Here is an 18,168-nt window from a genome sequence, read left to right on the forward strand (position 1 = left end):
GAGGAGAAAGAGGGAATATGCATACAAGGAGCACAAAAGTGGGCTTTAATAGTAGAATTCTCCGTTTTATTCGATACCATAAGTGGATGTAAAATCAAAACTGAAAAAGTAAAATACTGCCCATCTCCTCACCAATACTGCAATAATGCTCTAGAAGCTTTGTACCCATTCACCCATAAATACTATTAAAGGCTACTTTATGTGAAACAAGTTCAATATAGTATAGTATAGCTTTGTAGCAATTGAAGCAGCAGCCAGTCAATTCCCACATTAGCCCATTCTCTATAATACAATGAACACTTCCGTTCTTCTTGTCTGGCAAAAGCAGAGGTGGCACAATGATTATTTAGGAGCAGTCACACAAGGATTTTTTGGAAACCCTTAAGACATGACTGGTTTAATGTGATCTGACTCTTGCACAGGTTCTTAGAAGAGTCTCTTCCATGAAAAGCTAAGACAGCATTGATATAAGAGAAAAGAAGGGCACTTTGAAAAAAAGAGCCCTTTAGAATTTCAGTGGAAGTGCTAGGAAGGACAATTATCTCCTCTCACCTCTTGATCCACTAAGGATAGGTCAGGACGAAGTCCTTCACAGTAATGAAGATAACGGAACAAGTTTCCTGGCAAATCGCCTCTCAGCAAAATGATGGCATTTAATGGGAATGAAGACAAAATGTTCCTTCCAAACGTGTCTACCACATAATTGCTGCTTTGGTCACAAAGGCTAAAATAGAACAGATATAAAAGAACAATATCATGTATGAATGTACGTGGTTTGTTCTCTAAACTATAAAGTGAACTTGTCATCATGGTTAGCAATGTCTGCTTAGCACATTTCCATACTCATTACAAGAGTCACACTAAGGATAACCATACACAACTAGAATTCCATTTCAACGATTTCATCGAAAATCTGAATAAATCATTCATCATAGCATGTAATAGTATCATGAGTGACTCAACAAATTTAGTCAGAAAGCCCTTAATTATTGTTCAATTGCTATGCCAATGGCTTGAATTTTAATGTTTACACAGAAGTAATGTAATGTTCAGGCCTGTGACCCTACCACATATAATATACAGTATACCATATATAAAACAAAACTATTTTTGTAAGAAAGTTTTACTTCAAGATCAAACTTTACTAAGCACATACACATTACAATAAGTACGATTTTTCAAGAAAGGAATTCACATTCACAGTTAGAATTTCATTCTTCCTGATAAGAAAGTAGAATGTTTTTCCCTATCCTTCGCCTTTTCTCATCACTATGCTTAAACACAATTGTCATATTGTCTTAATTGATCATTAAAAATTTGATCAAAATTTTAATTGTGTATGTCTAGCTTAATGCAAGCCATACATGGGTCGAATTCCGAACTAATTTTTCTTTAGAAAATCTGAAATTTTGTGCGTTTTTTAATTTGATGGTGCCACCATTGATTTCGAAATTCAACCAACCAAGCCTTCAATTTCACCTCGTGTTGCTAAGAATTTTCGTGGTCAGGAATTTTCTTTTCTTTCCAGGTCACAGCTCCTGCTTATTTCCTTTTTGTTTATACTTCTCGCACGATTTTCCCATCATTGATTTGAAATTTTTTCATTTTTGAAAATATTTCCAACATGCCCAATCACTCAAATTCAATGGCCACCCAAACATTGGCCATTTCTGTAACCCACTAATGGTGCGAAATTCGAACGAAACTTTTTAGAAAAAAATTTCAAAAGAAAATTCTTTTGGACTTCGACCTGTGTATGGCCGGCTTAGGTCCCCCTCCAGTAGAAATATATGAAGTTTAGAGGCTAACTCCACCTTTTATACCATGTTACACCCATATTTACAGCCCAACATGTATCATGGATGCACGGCAGTAGATGAACTTGTAGTCCTCAAAGGAACACGAGTGCATTGATCACCACCCTGGTAATCCACTGACACTTCCTTCAGCTCAGTAATTGAAAGTCTGTGAACAGAGAAGAAGCTGGGGAGCTGGAGGAAAAGTTTGCAAGAGCCTATGAACTGTACCAGTGATTCACTGACAGAGGGTGTGTTGCTTTGCAGTCTCTTTTGCAAAAATATTTAAAAATGTATGTCTTTTTGATGCAAATATTGGAGCATTTGTTAATTTATTTATTTTTGCAAAAGGAGGATTTAGCCTTTATAGAATTCAAACTTTGTATATGTTTTTACCTAGTTACATTGGTCCAGCTTAGACCAATGTAACTTTATACACCATAGCTGGATGATGCCCCTAAAAGCTGTAAATCACTGAAGTAGACACCGCTAACTCCAGTGATCCCACTTTCTTCCAGGTCCTGTGCTGATTGGCTAGCCTGCTGCATTCTGAACACTGGAGGTAGGCTGCTCAGCATGGGTGCCATTCAAAGAATGCTTTGCATTCTGAATGAATGTAAAGCATTCTCTGACTGGTCAAGGTGGAGAAGCTGAGGAGGGGAAGGTGATTTCATGCTCTCCACCTTGAAAAATCAGAATATGGTTTGCATTCATTCAGATAATTCTCTGAACATTCTCTGAATGGTGCCCGCCCTGACTGGCCAACCTCTTGTGTTCAGAATTCAGCAGGCCAACCACTCAGCCTGGGTTTCGGAGGCTAGTGGAGATCACTGGACTAGTGGTGACTACTTCAGTGATTTCCAGCTTCCAGGGACATTAGCCAGGTAATACAAAATTAAAAGGATACATCTACCAGCTGCTTGAATACTCAAAATCTAACTTGGTGGTGCCCAGTTGAAGGTGCAGTCACACAGCTAAAAATTCCTCTGCACTGTACCCACCAATCAGTAAAGGGGAAAGTCCTAATAGTTTTTTTTTTATTTCTAAAGTGAATCACAGCAATGACAGTGTTGAGTTGGCAAGTTTACTGTGCTTAAAAGAGTTTTGGAGCTCAGCAGTATGTTCAAGGTACAAACACGGCAATCTCTGTTTCTAGAATGCAGTTTCCAAAGTTAACAAGTGCTACTTGATCCAGGAACACCTAGTACATGTAGAGAAAAATAACAAAGGCTTACCTATAGTTAACACTTATCTGACGAGCAACTAAGACAACAGTGAAAATCCATTCTGTGCAGAAGATCCAGTGCTTGTTGGTCAACTTCGCAGAAAGGCTTTGTGTTATGGAAGCTAGGCCGAGGCCAGCTAGAACACACACCACAATATTGCTCTGCATCCAAAATCTCTCCACCTGTAGAAAACAATAAGAATTGGCTTCTCTGGGCTACTATGCTTTGCACATGGAACAAGAAGATTAAATGAGTGAACTACTTAGCTGTTCAGTAAGCACTGGAGCTGTACTAAAGTCAGCAAATCCTGTCAGTTTCCCAGAGTTCTGAGTTCCCTATAATACACTGACTGCCAAACACACACTTATCCATAAAGCTAGGTTCACATTATGTCGAATTCCCTGCAACTGCTTTTACATGGGCACTAGAATGTGCAATTTGTTTAGTTAGGAATCAAAGTTCGGACGAAATTTGCATTATTTGGATGTGTCCAAATTCTGAATCCCAATAGTAATGATTTTCAACTAATTAAAAATAAATTATAGTGAAACAAATTGTTTGAATTTGAAAATGAATTAGAAAAGGAATTTAAATTTGAAATGGAAACATACTGCAATAAATACAGTACGGTATAAATGTCTAATAAAATGATGATTCCTCCTTAGACTGCTTTATAGAATAGAAAAGAATAGAATAGAACCTAAAAGAATAGAACAGATTAGTATATAAAAAAATAGAATAAAACAGAATAGAATAAATTAAAAAATAAAAATAGAATAGAACAGAATAGAATAAAATAAAACAAGAATAAAATAAAAAATAAAATAGAATAGAAAATAATAGCATAGAAAAATAAAATAGATTAGAATAGAATAAAACAGAACAAGCATAGCCATCTTCTGAAATTCAAATTGATTTGAAAATAACAATTATACGAAATGAATCTGAATATACAAAACAAATTCCAAAAACAGATCATTCTAACATAACAAACATGACAAAACGAAATTATTAACTTAACAAACAGATCTGAAACAAAATAAATGTTTCCATTGTGCACGTCTCTAAGTGGCAAAGGAGCCGATTCATTTGAATGGGCTGTTGTACCTGTGGGGAACGCAGGAAAAGATCCCTGAACCTTTTCTAAAACCACAGCTGCAGGAAAACCATATAGTCCTGTGCACAGAACTTTTTCTTTCTCAGAAAATAGGTGCAGGAACTCAACCATGAATCCCCAAAACACCCTCCCCGAACACCCTCCAAATTGCATCAAATAATGGTAGTAGTCAAATTTAACTAACGGGGGGGGGGGGGAGTTGTAAGGGGCATTAAAGTTCACCTTTGGACATGTTTTTAGAGTGGAACATGTAACATGTTCCCATAGCCGCGGCTGCACCCTCTTCCCCCCTCTCTCTCTGACAGATAGTACGGGGAGAAGTTTCCCCGCACTGTCAGATTTGAAAACAGCGTGGCTGTGTGCTGTGGAGCGCCATGGTAGTTCATTGAAGCTTCCTGTCAGTATATCTGCTTGCTTGTACATCTCGTACGGCAAGCAGATATTCTGACAGGTCTGCAGGACACCTGCATGGCATCAGCGATCTACTGATCACTGGTACAATGCGTTACAGGCTCCGTCAGACAAAAAAAAAAAATGCACATTTTTTTACCTTCAAAAAAATGTGCATTTAATATGTTTGCCCAAAAGGTGAACTTATCCTTTAACCACTTCCATACAGGGCAATTTTACCTCCTTCCTGCCCAGGCCAATTTTCAGCTTTCTGTGCTCTTGCACTTTGAATGACAATTGCGCAGTCATGCAACGCTGCACCCAAATGAAGTGTTGATAATTTTGTTCACACAGCTAGAGCTTTCTTTTGGTGGTATTTAATCACCACTGGGTTTTTTATTTTTTGCTAAGTTAAACGGAAAAAAGACCAAAAATTGTGAAAAAAAAGTGTTTTTGTTTGTTTCTGTTATAAAATTTTGCAAATAAATAATTGTTCTTCGTTAATTTAGGCCAAGATGTTTTCTGCTACAACCCAAATCAGTACTTTGCAAACTAGACAGTCCGAGGTATTTAGTAAGAGGCATGGCAAGTTTTTTGAAGTTGTCATTTTTTTGTCATAATTCACAAATTTTTTATTTTTTTTTTTACATACTGTCACCAGTGCAGTACAGTGGCATCATATAACTGGTGTGGCAGTGATCAAGGACACTAACTGGTGACAGTACAAAAAAAAAATTAATATTTTTTAAGTTTATTTTTTTTTGGATTAACAATTTTTATTGATATATATATACACAAAGAGTAACACATGAGAAAGAAAGAGCACATCGATGGTGAGGTCTGCATGGTTACAAACATAATAATGTCATATAGCTACAGTGGGAAGGCCATCAGAACTGTACATTTGTAGAAAGGTGGGAGGAGGAGAAATTGTTCCATGGGTGCCAAACTGCCTCGAACACAGTGGTCGAGCAGGCATGTATAGCAGTTAGGTACTTCATCCGTCTCACATCAGCAATAATTTTAAACAGAGTTGACATCGAAGGAGGTGTAGCAGATAGCCAACACATAGGAATGCTTCTTCTGGCCGCAGTCAGAATATGTGTGGTGAGTTTCCTGGCCATTTTGGGAAGCCCTGGGAATGGCAGGCTCAGTAAAAAATATATAGGCTCAAAAGGGAGAGAGGTATGCAATAACAATTGTAAAAAAGACAAAACCTCTTCCCACAAAGGGACAATGGATCCGCAGGTCCAAAAGATATGGAAGAGGGAGCCAAAGTCTTTCCCACAACGCCAGCAAGCGGAAGAAGCATTCGGGTTAAAGGTATGAATAACCTTGGGAGTTTTGTATCACAGCATCAAAATTTTGTATGTATTTTCTTTATAAACCACACAGACAGAAGATTTAGCTGTGTTGTCTTAAATTTTCTTCCATTGCATAAGATCAATGTCACATTGCAAAAACTGGGACCATTTGCGCATGTAATGATGTGTGTCGTTAGAGGAGGGGAGCAGCTTTCATAAGAAGTTTGTATATATTAGAAATTAAGCCCTTTTGATGTGGACCTTGTATGCACAGACACTCAAAGGGAGTAGGTTTCCTAAGAGTCAGTGTGGGGGACATGGTGCAGAAAAAGTGGAGGTATATATATAAATGCTGGGAAGGCAGGTCTTTTTTCTGGAAATATGAGAATGGTTGCAGCTTCCGAGTAACAGGATGTACTAGGTGGCGCAGTTGGAAGAGCTTGGCCGAAGCCCAAGGGAACATTCGGGGCACGGCCAAACTATCTGGAAGGTTGGGGTTAAAGAGGATGTTAGTTAGTGGGGAGCAGTCTGAGGTCAATGCAAACCTAGTCCTACATTTCCGCCATATACTCATAGAGAATTGCATAGGGCCAAGGAACAGACGATGGATAGGGGTAGGGTCCACCGTCGAGGACGACCAGAGGAGAGAACATGGATGAGTTGGAGTCAGTTGTAAGGACTCGATCTCAGTCCACAGATTGGGGGGGGGGGGACTGAGTGGACCACGATGTAAGGAAGTGGAGGTGGGTAGCATAACAGTAGGTCACAATATCTGGTGCCCCTAGGTCTCCTCTAGAACGCAGAGAGAATAGTACACTACGTTCGATTCCATGTCGCTTATTATGCCAAATGAAATGCAGAAGGGATTTCTGGAGGGAGTGTAGCTTGGACATAGGAACAGGAACAGGGAGAGTCGCAAATAAATACAAAAGTTTGGGTAATGCAGTCATCTTTATGACGTTGATACGACCCAGAAATGATAAGGGTAGGGTATCCCACAATTTCAAAGAGCGGGAAATAGCTATAAATAGGGGGGGGAGTTGGCGTCGGATATAGAACTGTATGAAGAAGTAAGGTTAGTACCCAAATATTTTAGAGAAAGGGCGCACCATCGATACGGAAAAGATTCTTGGAGGGACGAGAGGACAGCTGGTGGGATATGGAGTGGAAGTGCTTCAGTCTTAGACGTATTAACCCTGTAACCCGAGAGAGTCCCGAACTGTCATAAAAGTTTATGCATTGCAGGGAGGGAGATTTGGGGATTTGAGAATGTAAGGAGGATATCATCCGCAAATAGGGATAATTTGTATTCATGGCCATGAGACATTATCCCTTTTATGTCGGGATGGGACCGGATTGCAATAGCCAGTGGTTCCAAACAGAGAATAAACAGTAGGGGAGTGGGCATCCCTATCGTGTACCATTCGACATCTGAAAAGGAGGTGAAAGAAAAGAGGCCATTCTGACCTGTGAGGAGGGATGGGAGTAGAGAGCTTTTAAAGCTGCCACAAAAGGGCCACAGAAGCCAAACTTCTCCAAGACCACAAACATATAGGACCAGCTGAAGCAATCAAACGCCTTTTTGGGCATCTAAGCTTAATAAAATGGTGGGAATGGAAGACCAATTAACCAAGTCAACCAGATCAATGGATCTCCTGGTATTATCCGCTGCATGTCTGGCATTTTTGAGTTTTTTTACGATTTATTTTCATAGCATACTGTGACCAGATTAGTGTAATGTTACCATCTGGGGAAGTGATCAGTACTTTTTTTTTTTTTTTTGTACTCATTATGATTGCTTATAGCAAAGAATTTATTTGCTATAAGCAAGCATTTAACTGAATGAAATTCATTCATTCAGGTTTTTTTGTTATGATTAGCTGTGATTGGCCAAAGCTAATCACATGACACAGATGGGCTGTGATTGGCCCAGTCTGTACATGTGATCACTGTGACCAATCACAGCTACTGACACAATTGTATACAATGGATGGCATGAAAGGAAGCCATCCATTGTTTACAATTGTCATGTAACCTGCTGTGATTGGTCACAGCAGTCACTTGGTACTGGCAATGGGCCGGTACACAGATCTGTCATCAGCTGTGTCTGAGGTACACAGTCGGTGACAGATCTCGCCACAGCGCGACCCCGAGGGCACGTGTGAGACACGATCCGGAAGGACGTCATATGACAACCACCCGGATTGATGAGAGTCACACTCGGCCGTCATTTTGCTATTGGCCGGGTGAAAACAGGTTAAATACCAGGGGTGCATTACAAACAGAGTTTAGGGGGGTTACATACCAATTGCAGCGTTCGGGGGTGCGCTACATACATAGTGCAGAGTTAAGGGGTCCGCTGCATACAGAGAGCAGAGTTCAGGAGTGTGCTTCATTTTCACCCCTCTTCAGCTCTGAACTCTGCAAGCAACCCCACTCCACTGCTCCCATCTTCCCTCCCCCCCTTAAAAGCTCTACCATCTTCCACCTGTCTTACTTTTGCTGCTGTATTAAACTGAAGCACCCAACCAGCTCTAGTACCTTCCCGCACACTGTACGAATCTCCACCTCTCTCACTTGAGGGAGATCATCCAGTGGGGGTGTCGGTATCCACACTGCACCCTGGGCACCTGCATCTCCCTTGTTCCCCTCCAGCATTCAGTGGGAGCTGCTCAGGAGACAAGATCTGTGGGAGCTATTGGGAGACAAGCTATCACTTGTAAACACAACATCCAGACTTCTGTCCCATCGAGTTCCAGCTAAAAAAAAGCCCTGCCTATGTGTTTCCTAGTAATTAAAATATACTGTGGTTTCCAATGCAAGGGGTGCCATTAAAAATGGCCACAGGACATTTTTACATGCAGTCCTGTATAGATCTGAACCTAGCCTTAAGGGTCAGTAGAAGAGTATTACCCCAAGGGTGTGAAGTTTAAGTTCCACTCTCTGCTTCCTGCATCACTAATCATATTGAAACTTCCAAAGCACATTTGAATCTGATTGACTGCGATGAGAAAAATCTTAATATTCTAATATTTTATACATTAGATTTTCTATGTTATAGTATGCGTGTGTTCAAACATCTCAAGCTGCCATGTTTCAGGATTACCAGATTGTTTACAAACGGTACCAGCGTAGGCCAGACCTAACTATAGGTTAGCTGTTAGATGAAAAACTGAAGCACTGAAGTCAACTACACTAAATGGAGTAGTCAGATTTTCTAAAAGGTTTGAAAGGTACATTCATAGGTAATAATTTATGAAAAGGAAAACACTGCAAGCAAGCGTACACATATTTGATTTTCTGTGCTTTTACCTGCAATGTTTGAAGTTGGTTACAGGGTCTTTTTAAAGCCCATTCTTTCCAGAGCTAACATTTTTGGTGAAGTTTTATTTTACCATGGACTACGATGTACATATTGCACATTATACACATATAGCCTATACATACTTTTATTTATCTGACTTACCACTCCCAGGAACAGAGGCTTAGCAATATCTAAATTTGCCCTCCAAGAGAAAAACAAGGAATAGCCAAGCAGCATCATGGCAAAAAGACAGGCCTCTGACATGTTTGAGCTTCTGTAACAGACATTTTTAGATAAAAAAAAGCAGAATATTATTGTGCTGTGTTAGCCATTAATAAAGGAAAGCAACAGAGAATATAAAAGAACTTCAACTGAATTTTTTTTTTTTTTTACCAAAAAAAAACATTTATTGAGAAAGTGCATAATAATACAAAAGAAATGCGAATGATGGTCATATACAACATTTGGCAATGCATACCGGGAAAAAGTAGGAATATTCTTACAAAGAACCACATATGGAACATGGTTGTGCCAGTCCACGACGGGGTAAGTCTGTAATACTCAGGCAGTATAGTAGTGTGCATGGGAATGTTATCGCATCGGACCTCCTTAGTATGTAATTCTCATTGCAGCGCCGCAGAAGGAGGCAGGGTAGATGCAGCACAACCGTTGAGGACGAAGCTAGTGTTTTACTAGAGTGATGGTGCCTGTAAGTAAGCTTAGATCGTCGTGAGGGTCGCTAATGTAAATAGGATAAGTATGACAATGGCAGGCCTAATGTTCTCTAAAGAGGAACCCAGTGGTTGACTGGGCGTGTAACAGGAAGATAAGACGAAAGAGAAGGAGAACAAGAAAAGAGAGAGAGAGAAGAAAAAAAAAAAAAAATAAAAAAAAAGGGGGAAGGGGGGGGGGGGTTTCAACTGAATTTTAACAAACACACTGAACAATTATTTGTATTGGAAAGACACTATTTTCCAAATCAGCAGCAATTCCAAATTTTAGAAACAGACTAAACTGTCAATAGGTGGGGAGGGGCTAAACTGATGAATCTGGAAATTTGCTATATCACCTTAATACTTAGGCTGGCCTAACACATACAGTATGTGCTTCTGTTTTCATGTGTTTTTCAACATGTGTTTTCATGTGCCTTTTTCATGCATTCTCTCAGCAACCATGCATTAGCAGCACAGGAAGATGCATGTATCGTGAGCTTCAGTGCACTCCAACCGACTTCTATGGGCCCCAAAATGCACAAAGATTAAAATATATACCTGAACTATTTTCATGATGTGTCATAATGCAACACAAGGATGTGGACCAGACCCATTGAAAACAATGGGATGCCAAGTAACATGCACCATAACAGGGCCTTGACATGAAATCAGTTTCTTGATAAATAAATGTGAGCATATTAAAAAATGGATAACAGTTCACATCTAAACATCCAATGCCCATATTTTACTAGACAGGAACAGACCACAATGAATATTGCCGAGGTATGAATGTAAAGAAAGAGTATAAAACTAATAAAGGAAACCACCTACCGTTTTATAACACAGAGTATCAGTGCTAGAATGGCTAAGCCTGGAGCCAGGGGAGTGACCTCTGTGAACATGTGACTTATTTGGAATCTACATAAAAAGAATGAATATCATCATTTCAAGTGTATGTTAACCCTAACGATAAATGTCTCTTATATACTCCCTTTTGGTCAGCTAAATATACCATTTAAAAGTTCTGTGTTGTATCTGATGAAAGAGCAAAAAAAAAAAATGTTAATCCTGCCAAAAATCTTGTGAACCAATAGCTTCCTGTGCACTATGCCTCTGTGGACTGTTATAAATTAGCATTGTTCACATTTCTCTCTGAAATACATAATCTCTCCTTCCATATTATAGATATGAGGAACCATGGGTGGGGAGGCAGGATGGTGGGTGACCACACTACTCCTTCATAGATACAGCACAGTGAAGTGTTGTCATTTTAGGACAGGAAATGTATTACTGGTTGGACCAGCATGTGAAAATAAAGCAAAAGAAGCTTGAAAAAAAGAAAACTATTGCAACCACAACATCTAAGGACAGGTAAGCTTGTTCAAGGGTATGGGTACACTTAAGCCATTCTACTAAAGGATATGGAAGGTAATGGATCAACAATAGTGATGGAAGAGTGGGGTACAGATACTGCCTTAGGTTTATTGAAGTTAGGGATTGTAGCAATCGTACACACCGAGATGGACGCGGTCATCCATCTTGTTAAGAATCTTCCATTTTGTATCATTTCTACTCCCAAATCAGCTTTCCTCATCCCCCCTCCCTCTCTGTTGAGTGACATGTGGTCTGTTTGATGCAGATCACAGGCAGCAAACTCATTGGGAGGGCGTCATGGTTATAAATCCCACAACTAGCTGGTGCCCATATGTCTGTGAGACTCTTGCTGGAGAAAGGATCGTAAAGCCATAAACCGAGCCCTCACTGAGCTTCAAAAGACATTCCAGGGAGTCGTAAAACAGACTTACATTTTAAAACCCAGTTTTCCATATAATTTTATATCTCCAAAAAGGAAATAATTACACAAACATGGAGCACATATTCAGATGGCTCACTCTAATACAAATCGCCTGATACATTACACCCCCTATCTGACATAAGAAGCAGAAAATTATATCTCCTTAACCATTCAAGCAGGTATGTCATATTTCATATCTAACCGTTCAGCACATGATTCTGGGTATTAATCTACTCGTGGATAGAATGTTATATGTACCTAGGAAAAGTTATTGGCCATAGTATAATTTGTGAAGGCTTTGGTCATAGCCTGAGCTCCCCACCTACACAACTCCCTCCCCAAATGAGGCGATTGGCGCTCTGCTTTAAGGAGACACCCTGCTGAGTTCCTAGAAAAAGCTGAGCTAAGCTGAGTTGAGAAAAGTTGAAGATCCTCCCTTTTAACATTGGAACTAACGTTGGGAGATAAGGCATCCTTTTGGCTCATGAAACCTGATCTGCTTAAACCAGGACGTTTGGCAAGTACTTGACCTCCCTAAATTCCTTTCTTTTATCTCTTTGCTGTGGTATTGCTCTCTGTATATTTATATATATATTGGCTACATCTTTTTCTGTAAATATTTTTATTGCACCCTTTTGACCTTTTAGTAATAAATCTTACTTTCTGAAAGTGTTGAACTGTTTCTAAAGCTCTTTAATGCAAACTAAGAATCCCTGCCTCTGAAAAGCGCTACTGTGTGTGTTTAAACCTCTGTATAACCTGCCTGTGGTGACAGTGGTATACAGACGATTATTCAACCATCATAGTGTTATTGCTGATATTGCAGAGTTTCCTCTTTCTCTGTACAAAAAGGAGGTGGTGGCAGTGTGAAGGGTTAATTGCATAATTAACTTGACCCAGTAACAATCGCTCTCAGTCTGCAGGTACACAGGTTGTGGTCCATTAGCTGGAAAATCTGTGTGCAGGGTGCAGCTGGGCGTGGCATTGTTACGCACGTGACAGCGTGGTTTTAGATTGGCTAGTCCTTCGGTCACGAGTTTGGTGAGAAGGGCTGGGGTCTGATGCCGCGATCGTCACAGGGATACTTTAGTTTCAAAGCTTTGAAGTGAATCAATTCTTGCCTAAATAACTGCTAGAGATAACAATAACAATGCTAAGTAACTGTAGTCACCTTGTGCTGCTTGTAAGTGCCAGTTTTATTCTAAAAATATAACTGACGAGCTCCATGGACCCAATGGCCTTGCCCCTCAGCATTTAACTGTCAAATGCTAGAACCTTTATTACATGCAGATGTCAGACTGGATGACAGATTGGATAGAGATTGAGCCCCAGCTTAAAGCATTGGCCTAGGATGCAAATGGCTTTACGGGGACACTGGAATTGATTAGAAGAGTAACAAAGGTACTTGCAGGCACATTTAGCAGTAAAATTACCTTATATTTGTCTGTACAACATCAATGTATCAAACACACCAAAAAAAAAAACTTTATAGGGAGTAGAAAGATTACTAATTGAAGTTGAAGACTTGCGATAGCCAAAATAACATTGCATCATAAAAATGCTATTCACAATATTTTGTTTTAGAGTATAAATATGCTATATAGTAGTTTATCAGTTTTAAGGACTCTAACTGTATATTAGCATAAGTAGCTAAAAACCATCCCTTACATCAGAATTTCTTTCATGCTGGTTCCTGTTTCCAACTTAGCCTAGATAAAAAAAACACATAACATTTATTTAATAAAAAAACTTACAAAGTGGTCTAACTGGATAAACCACATACACAAGCATAGAATATCTTTTATTTCTAGTAAGACATTACCAATAAAAAAATAAACACATCTGCTCTTTATCAAAAAATTGTATTCCCCATTCTGTCATTAAACTGCCACTTCCATGATGTAGCAAGTATATCTAGATTCCTGCTTATCAGCTCACTTGCCTTCTAAAGTGCTCTGTGAACCTTGCGAACTAAGCTGCTCTGTTACGTAAAAAGCCAACGGATCCTATGGGTTCAGTCCCTGTCCTTGCTTACTCCTGCATCTCACTATTGGCCCATCACTGTGATAAGTTGGTTTGCTGGCCAATAGTGAGATGAAGGAGACAAAAAGGAACCAGGTTATTGACTACAAAAGTGACAATTTATCAGCACATTGGACCACGGGTACTCTTTAGAGAATCAAAATCATGGCAAATGTTGTGGAATGTTGATATATAATACTGGCACAATTGGCCGATAGTAAATAAGCTTTTTCCTCCCCCCTAATATTCAGGAAGCCCAAGACCTAAGGTGTTATTTATGGCCAGATCTTCCTTAGCTCTCTAAGATTCAGGCTCATTCAGAAGATGGAAATACCACCACATAGGTATATAGAAAGAAGGCAGCTTGCTGGTGAATATCAGGATGACAATGATAGCCACTCAGGAGCTGGCTTTCTGTCTCAAGTCTGTTTAAAAATCCTGCTTGACTGCAATGTATCTTTTTCCTATACACTGAAGAAATCCTCAACAAATGCATTTACAGAGTGTAGAAAATGATACAGCCAATCGGAAAAAAAGATTGCTACCACCAATTGGCTACATACTATTCTGTTAGTCTACCAGTGTACTTACACTGTCTTATCTGTATTATGTTCAGGGGTGATTAGTAAAGCAGTACCATTGGAACAATAAAGAGAGGCACTCCTGTGCTTTAACCTGCCCTGACTATTAATCAGAGGTAAGGATTTATTTCCAGTTGCCGTATTCGGCTAAATGCCAGATTAGCCACTTGAAAAAGAAAATGAAAGGAATTTCTTAGGGATGAAGGAATAATATTGCAATTAAAAGTTCTCCTGAACTTTAAAGGAGACAAAACAAGAGAAACGTTATTACCAGACTGAATGTCCCGTACTCCTCTCGAAGTAAATGAGTCAGGAGCCCTTGAATGGATGTCTGGTCTCCCCAGGTCCACTGCGCTTGATTGAAGTATGAGGAGACAATGAGGTACAAATACGGTAAGAGTCCCCCGGCGAAGCATGCAGCTAACTTCAGCAAATGTTTCAAGGACAATTCCTACACAGGAAATAGTGTATGTTAATGCCAGACAGTCTTCATTACAGAACTAGTCTGTAAAAGTGGAAAAGACAATCAAACATTTCAAAATAGAAAATGGGGAACCTTAAAGAACCCCTGTACCTAAAATAAAATAGTTTCTAAAAACACATTTAATGACATTAGTCATTCTGTTGTATTTTTCACCACATTTATTTGCGAACTTAGCTGACCAAATGGTGATGGTGACGGGGCTGGAAAAAAATCTACACTGACAGGGGTTCGGGAGCATTCGCAGCAACAATATTTTAGGAAAATGTAAATATAAAAAAACATGTCTTGTTAGAGATTCTGTTGGCAATGACTGTATGGACAGCTGTTATTAAATAAATCACTCGGCAACTTATAACCTAAATATAACTCATATAGTGAATAACCAACTTTAAACCCAAGAAAAAGTCACACTTTCACCCTTGAAAGCAAATACTAATATTCAAAACCTTTTTCTTCACCTTAACTCAATTAAAACATAAAATTAAATAAATTCCAAAAATTAAATTTTCAAGTCCACCAAAATCTCTCAATCCTGTGTGTCCAACTTCAATATTTCCAGCATTCCGGACCCAGTGATTACTTCAAAAAGATAAAACTAAAAATAGTGTATTATTATTATTATACAGGATTTATATAGCGCCAATGGTTTGCTCAGCGCTTTACAATATAATGGGAGACAATACAGCAACAATACAGTTCAATACAAGAGGGATAGGAGGGCCCTGCTCCTTGGAGTTTACAATCTAGGAGGATTACCTTCAAATATGTGTATATACCTTCCAAACAAACAAGTATATATTATATATACTTGCAAAAAGATTACCATAAAGTAGATTCAACTGTGAGTAACACGTGAATCATGCAAAATCACTCTGTGTACACTATAAAAAAAACTAATATATAGTGACAAATCGTGTATACTCAAAATGAAAATTTAAATAAAATTAAAATAATAAAAAATTTAAAAAAAATTACCAAATAAAATAAAAAAAACAAATCAATATTAAATAATAAAGAACAGAAAATAAAATTTAAATCAAATAAACATAAAATAACAAATTCAGTGAACACTCCATGACCACCTCTAAATGGCAAGAATGCATACTTATTTGTTTGGAAGGTATATACATATATTTGAAGGTAATACATCATTTTTAGTTTTATTTTTTCGAGGTAATCACTGGGTCCAGAATGCTGGAAATATTGAAGTTGGACACACAGGATTGAGAGATTTTGGTGGACTTAAAAATTAAATTTTTGGGACTTTATTTAATTTTATGTTTTTATTTACTAATTGAGTTAAGGTGAAGAAAAAGATTTAGAATATTTGTATTGATAGCTGGCAATCCTGATCTAAATTTCTGTACAGGTGTGAACACTGTTATGTAAATAATGGCCATAGCAAGTTAATGTATATAATTAAATTTTTACTACATACGATTGCCTGTGTAGCGTAGAGCAACAAGTTCACTTCAATGGCAACCCCGTTCATAGGTGTATAGCCATGTAAAATATTTAGTAACCAAAGGGCAATCGTTATCTATGAAAGGAGACAGGCCTGATCCTTTACATAGAAAGCTATAAGCTATGCACTAAATGTTCTAAGCCCAGGACATTGAGAGCACAACCCATTCTAAGCTAGAAGCTTAAACTCATATCCCTATCACTGAAAAAGAGAGGTGGTATCCTTGCGCCTCCGAGACCAAAGTAGAATAATGAAGCCTGCTCTAGGAGGAAGGAAGATAACTCCTCACAACAGTATAGGAGTAAACAAAAACAGATCACGCAAAAGCAAACTAAGCCTTGGCAGCACTGAGGAAAATAAAGAGGAAACAACAGTCAGTGAATTTTTAATTAGCCAAGGGAGTTGGAACGGTCTACTGTAAGATACCAGTAAATCAGAAAGATGACATCAAAGTTGCTAGTTCAGGTGGTGAAAGGGTGCACCCTATGAAAATTCTCCATCACCTAAAGAATTTCTTTGTAGTTAAATAGTTTTGGACCTCTATATCTAACTTCTCTTTAACAAATTGATGACGTCCCTTTTAATTATGGCGATTATGGGGGCTGAAGGAGTTGTCCAAACCTTCAGGATCGATTTTCGCACAGCTAGTAGGCACAGGTGAGTCCATGCAGATATTACTTTGCTCAACCATTTGAAAGAGGAGAAGCAACTTTATTGTAGCTGACAAGGCATATGAAAGGCACTTTAGGGTTCTGTGTCCCTGTGATGCTATGGACATAGTTAAGCACTTGCTCCCAAAAATGATGAACCAGAGATGGCTGAAGCTGACCACACTGTGGGAAAGATGCTGCTTCTGCAGCCATTTTAGTAGGGAAGAATGGTACAAAAGGCCATATTTAATACTTTAAACTATGATTCCCTCCAGGATTCATTAATCATATGGTTGCAAGTGGTTTGATATCCTTCCAGAATCTTGAGCTCCAAATCAGGCTCCTTGAAGTCCCTGTTCCAATTGCGTAGCAGGACACTGCACCAACAGGAATGGAGGCACAGAATTAACTACCTATAAATTGTCAAAATGGCATAGGACTGATCCTTTATTAGGCAATCAATTGCAGAGGTTTTGAATCATCATCTTTTTACTTACTTTCTCTCACTGCCTGGCCCCCCAAGGAGTGAAGAAAAATATCTGGCACTTTTAGGTAAAAGTTCATGTGCCTCACTCCCCTTCCTCCCATTTGAAAGCACTGATGCTTGGTGATTGACCATTCAGACTCCCAGAGCTGTCACATAAGGGTGGAGAGTAAAGGTTTAGCTCTGTGTAAGCTCTACATCAAGACTTGAGGCCTACACCGAGTTTCTTCTTCCTACCACTCTTGACAGCTGATTGGAGCACTGAAGTAGTTAATGTAAGGAAAGTATAGGTTGCTGGTGGAGGTGCATGGACAAAGCATTGGTTCACTTAAACTTGGGTTGTTCTTGAAACAAAGGCAGCCAAAGAAGTCTAATAGCACCAATTAAGATTGCATATGACCCATTCCTTACTTGCTCCTGTCAGATTGCCAGTTAATAATGGAGTAAGCAGGTAGTAGGCCATATTAACTTCCAATTTAATTGTACAATCTCTTTTGGGGTTACCAAACACTATGTAATAAAGGGTCTACCTACTAGGATATTAACAAAATGGATTGCTTAGGTAGGCACACTATTTAGTTGGCAAATCAAAATAAGATGGTATAGCGTTTGAACAAACAAGATTGTAATGTTTTAATAGCTTTAGACTTTTAGTGTTACCACAAAACAGCCAGTCTGATCGATTCTGTGAAACGGCTGTAAAAATTTCAGCTCGATTTTGATTGGTCATTAGGGGAAAAAAAAAATCACAATTTTTCTTTACCTCCATCATTTTATAGAGCCCCTGAGAGAGAAGTCTGGAAAACATCAAATAGTACTTTACACATAGATGATTTC

General features: G+C 38.9%; 1 protein-coding gene across 3 annotated transcripts in view; it reads right to left on the bottom strand.

The window, feature by feature from the left end:
- Window positions 1-18,168, bottom strand: part of TMEM260 (transmembrane protein 260) — a 153,489-nt gene that overhangs the window by 20,977 nt on the left and 114,344 nt on the right. For all 3 annotated transcript variants that reach the window (XM_089661147.1, XM_089661146.1, XM_089661148.1), the window contains 6 exons: window positions 14,520-14,699; window positions 13,314-13,354; window positions 10,682-10,768; window positions 9,300-9,411; window positions 3,032-3,204; window positions 553-724 (listed from right to left, as the gene is read on the bottom strand). In XM_089661147.1, the coding sequence (XP_089517273.1) occupies window positions 553-724; window positions 3,032-3,204; window positions 9,300-9,411; window positions 10,682-10,768; window positions 13,314-13,354; window positions 14,520-14,699 (765 nt within the window). The remainder of the gene's footprint in view (window positions 1-552; window positions 725-3,031; window positions 3,205-9,299; window positions 9,412-10,681; window positions 10,769-13,313; window positions 13,355-14,519; window positions 14,700-18,168) is intronic.

This window comes from Staurois parvus, unplaced genomic scaffold (genome assembly GCF_062004578.1).
Source record: "Staurois parvus isolate SC_StPar_1 unplaced genomic scaffold, SC_StPar_1.0 ptg001316l, whole genome shotgun sequence".
Taxonomy (NCBI): domain Eukaryota; kingdom Metazoa; phylum Chordata; class Amphibia; order Anura; family Ranidae; genus Staurois; species Staurois parvus.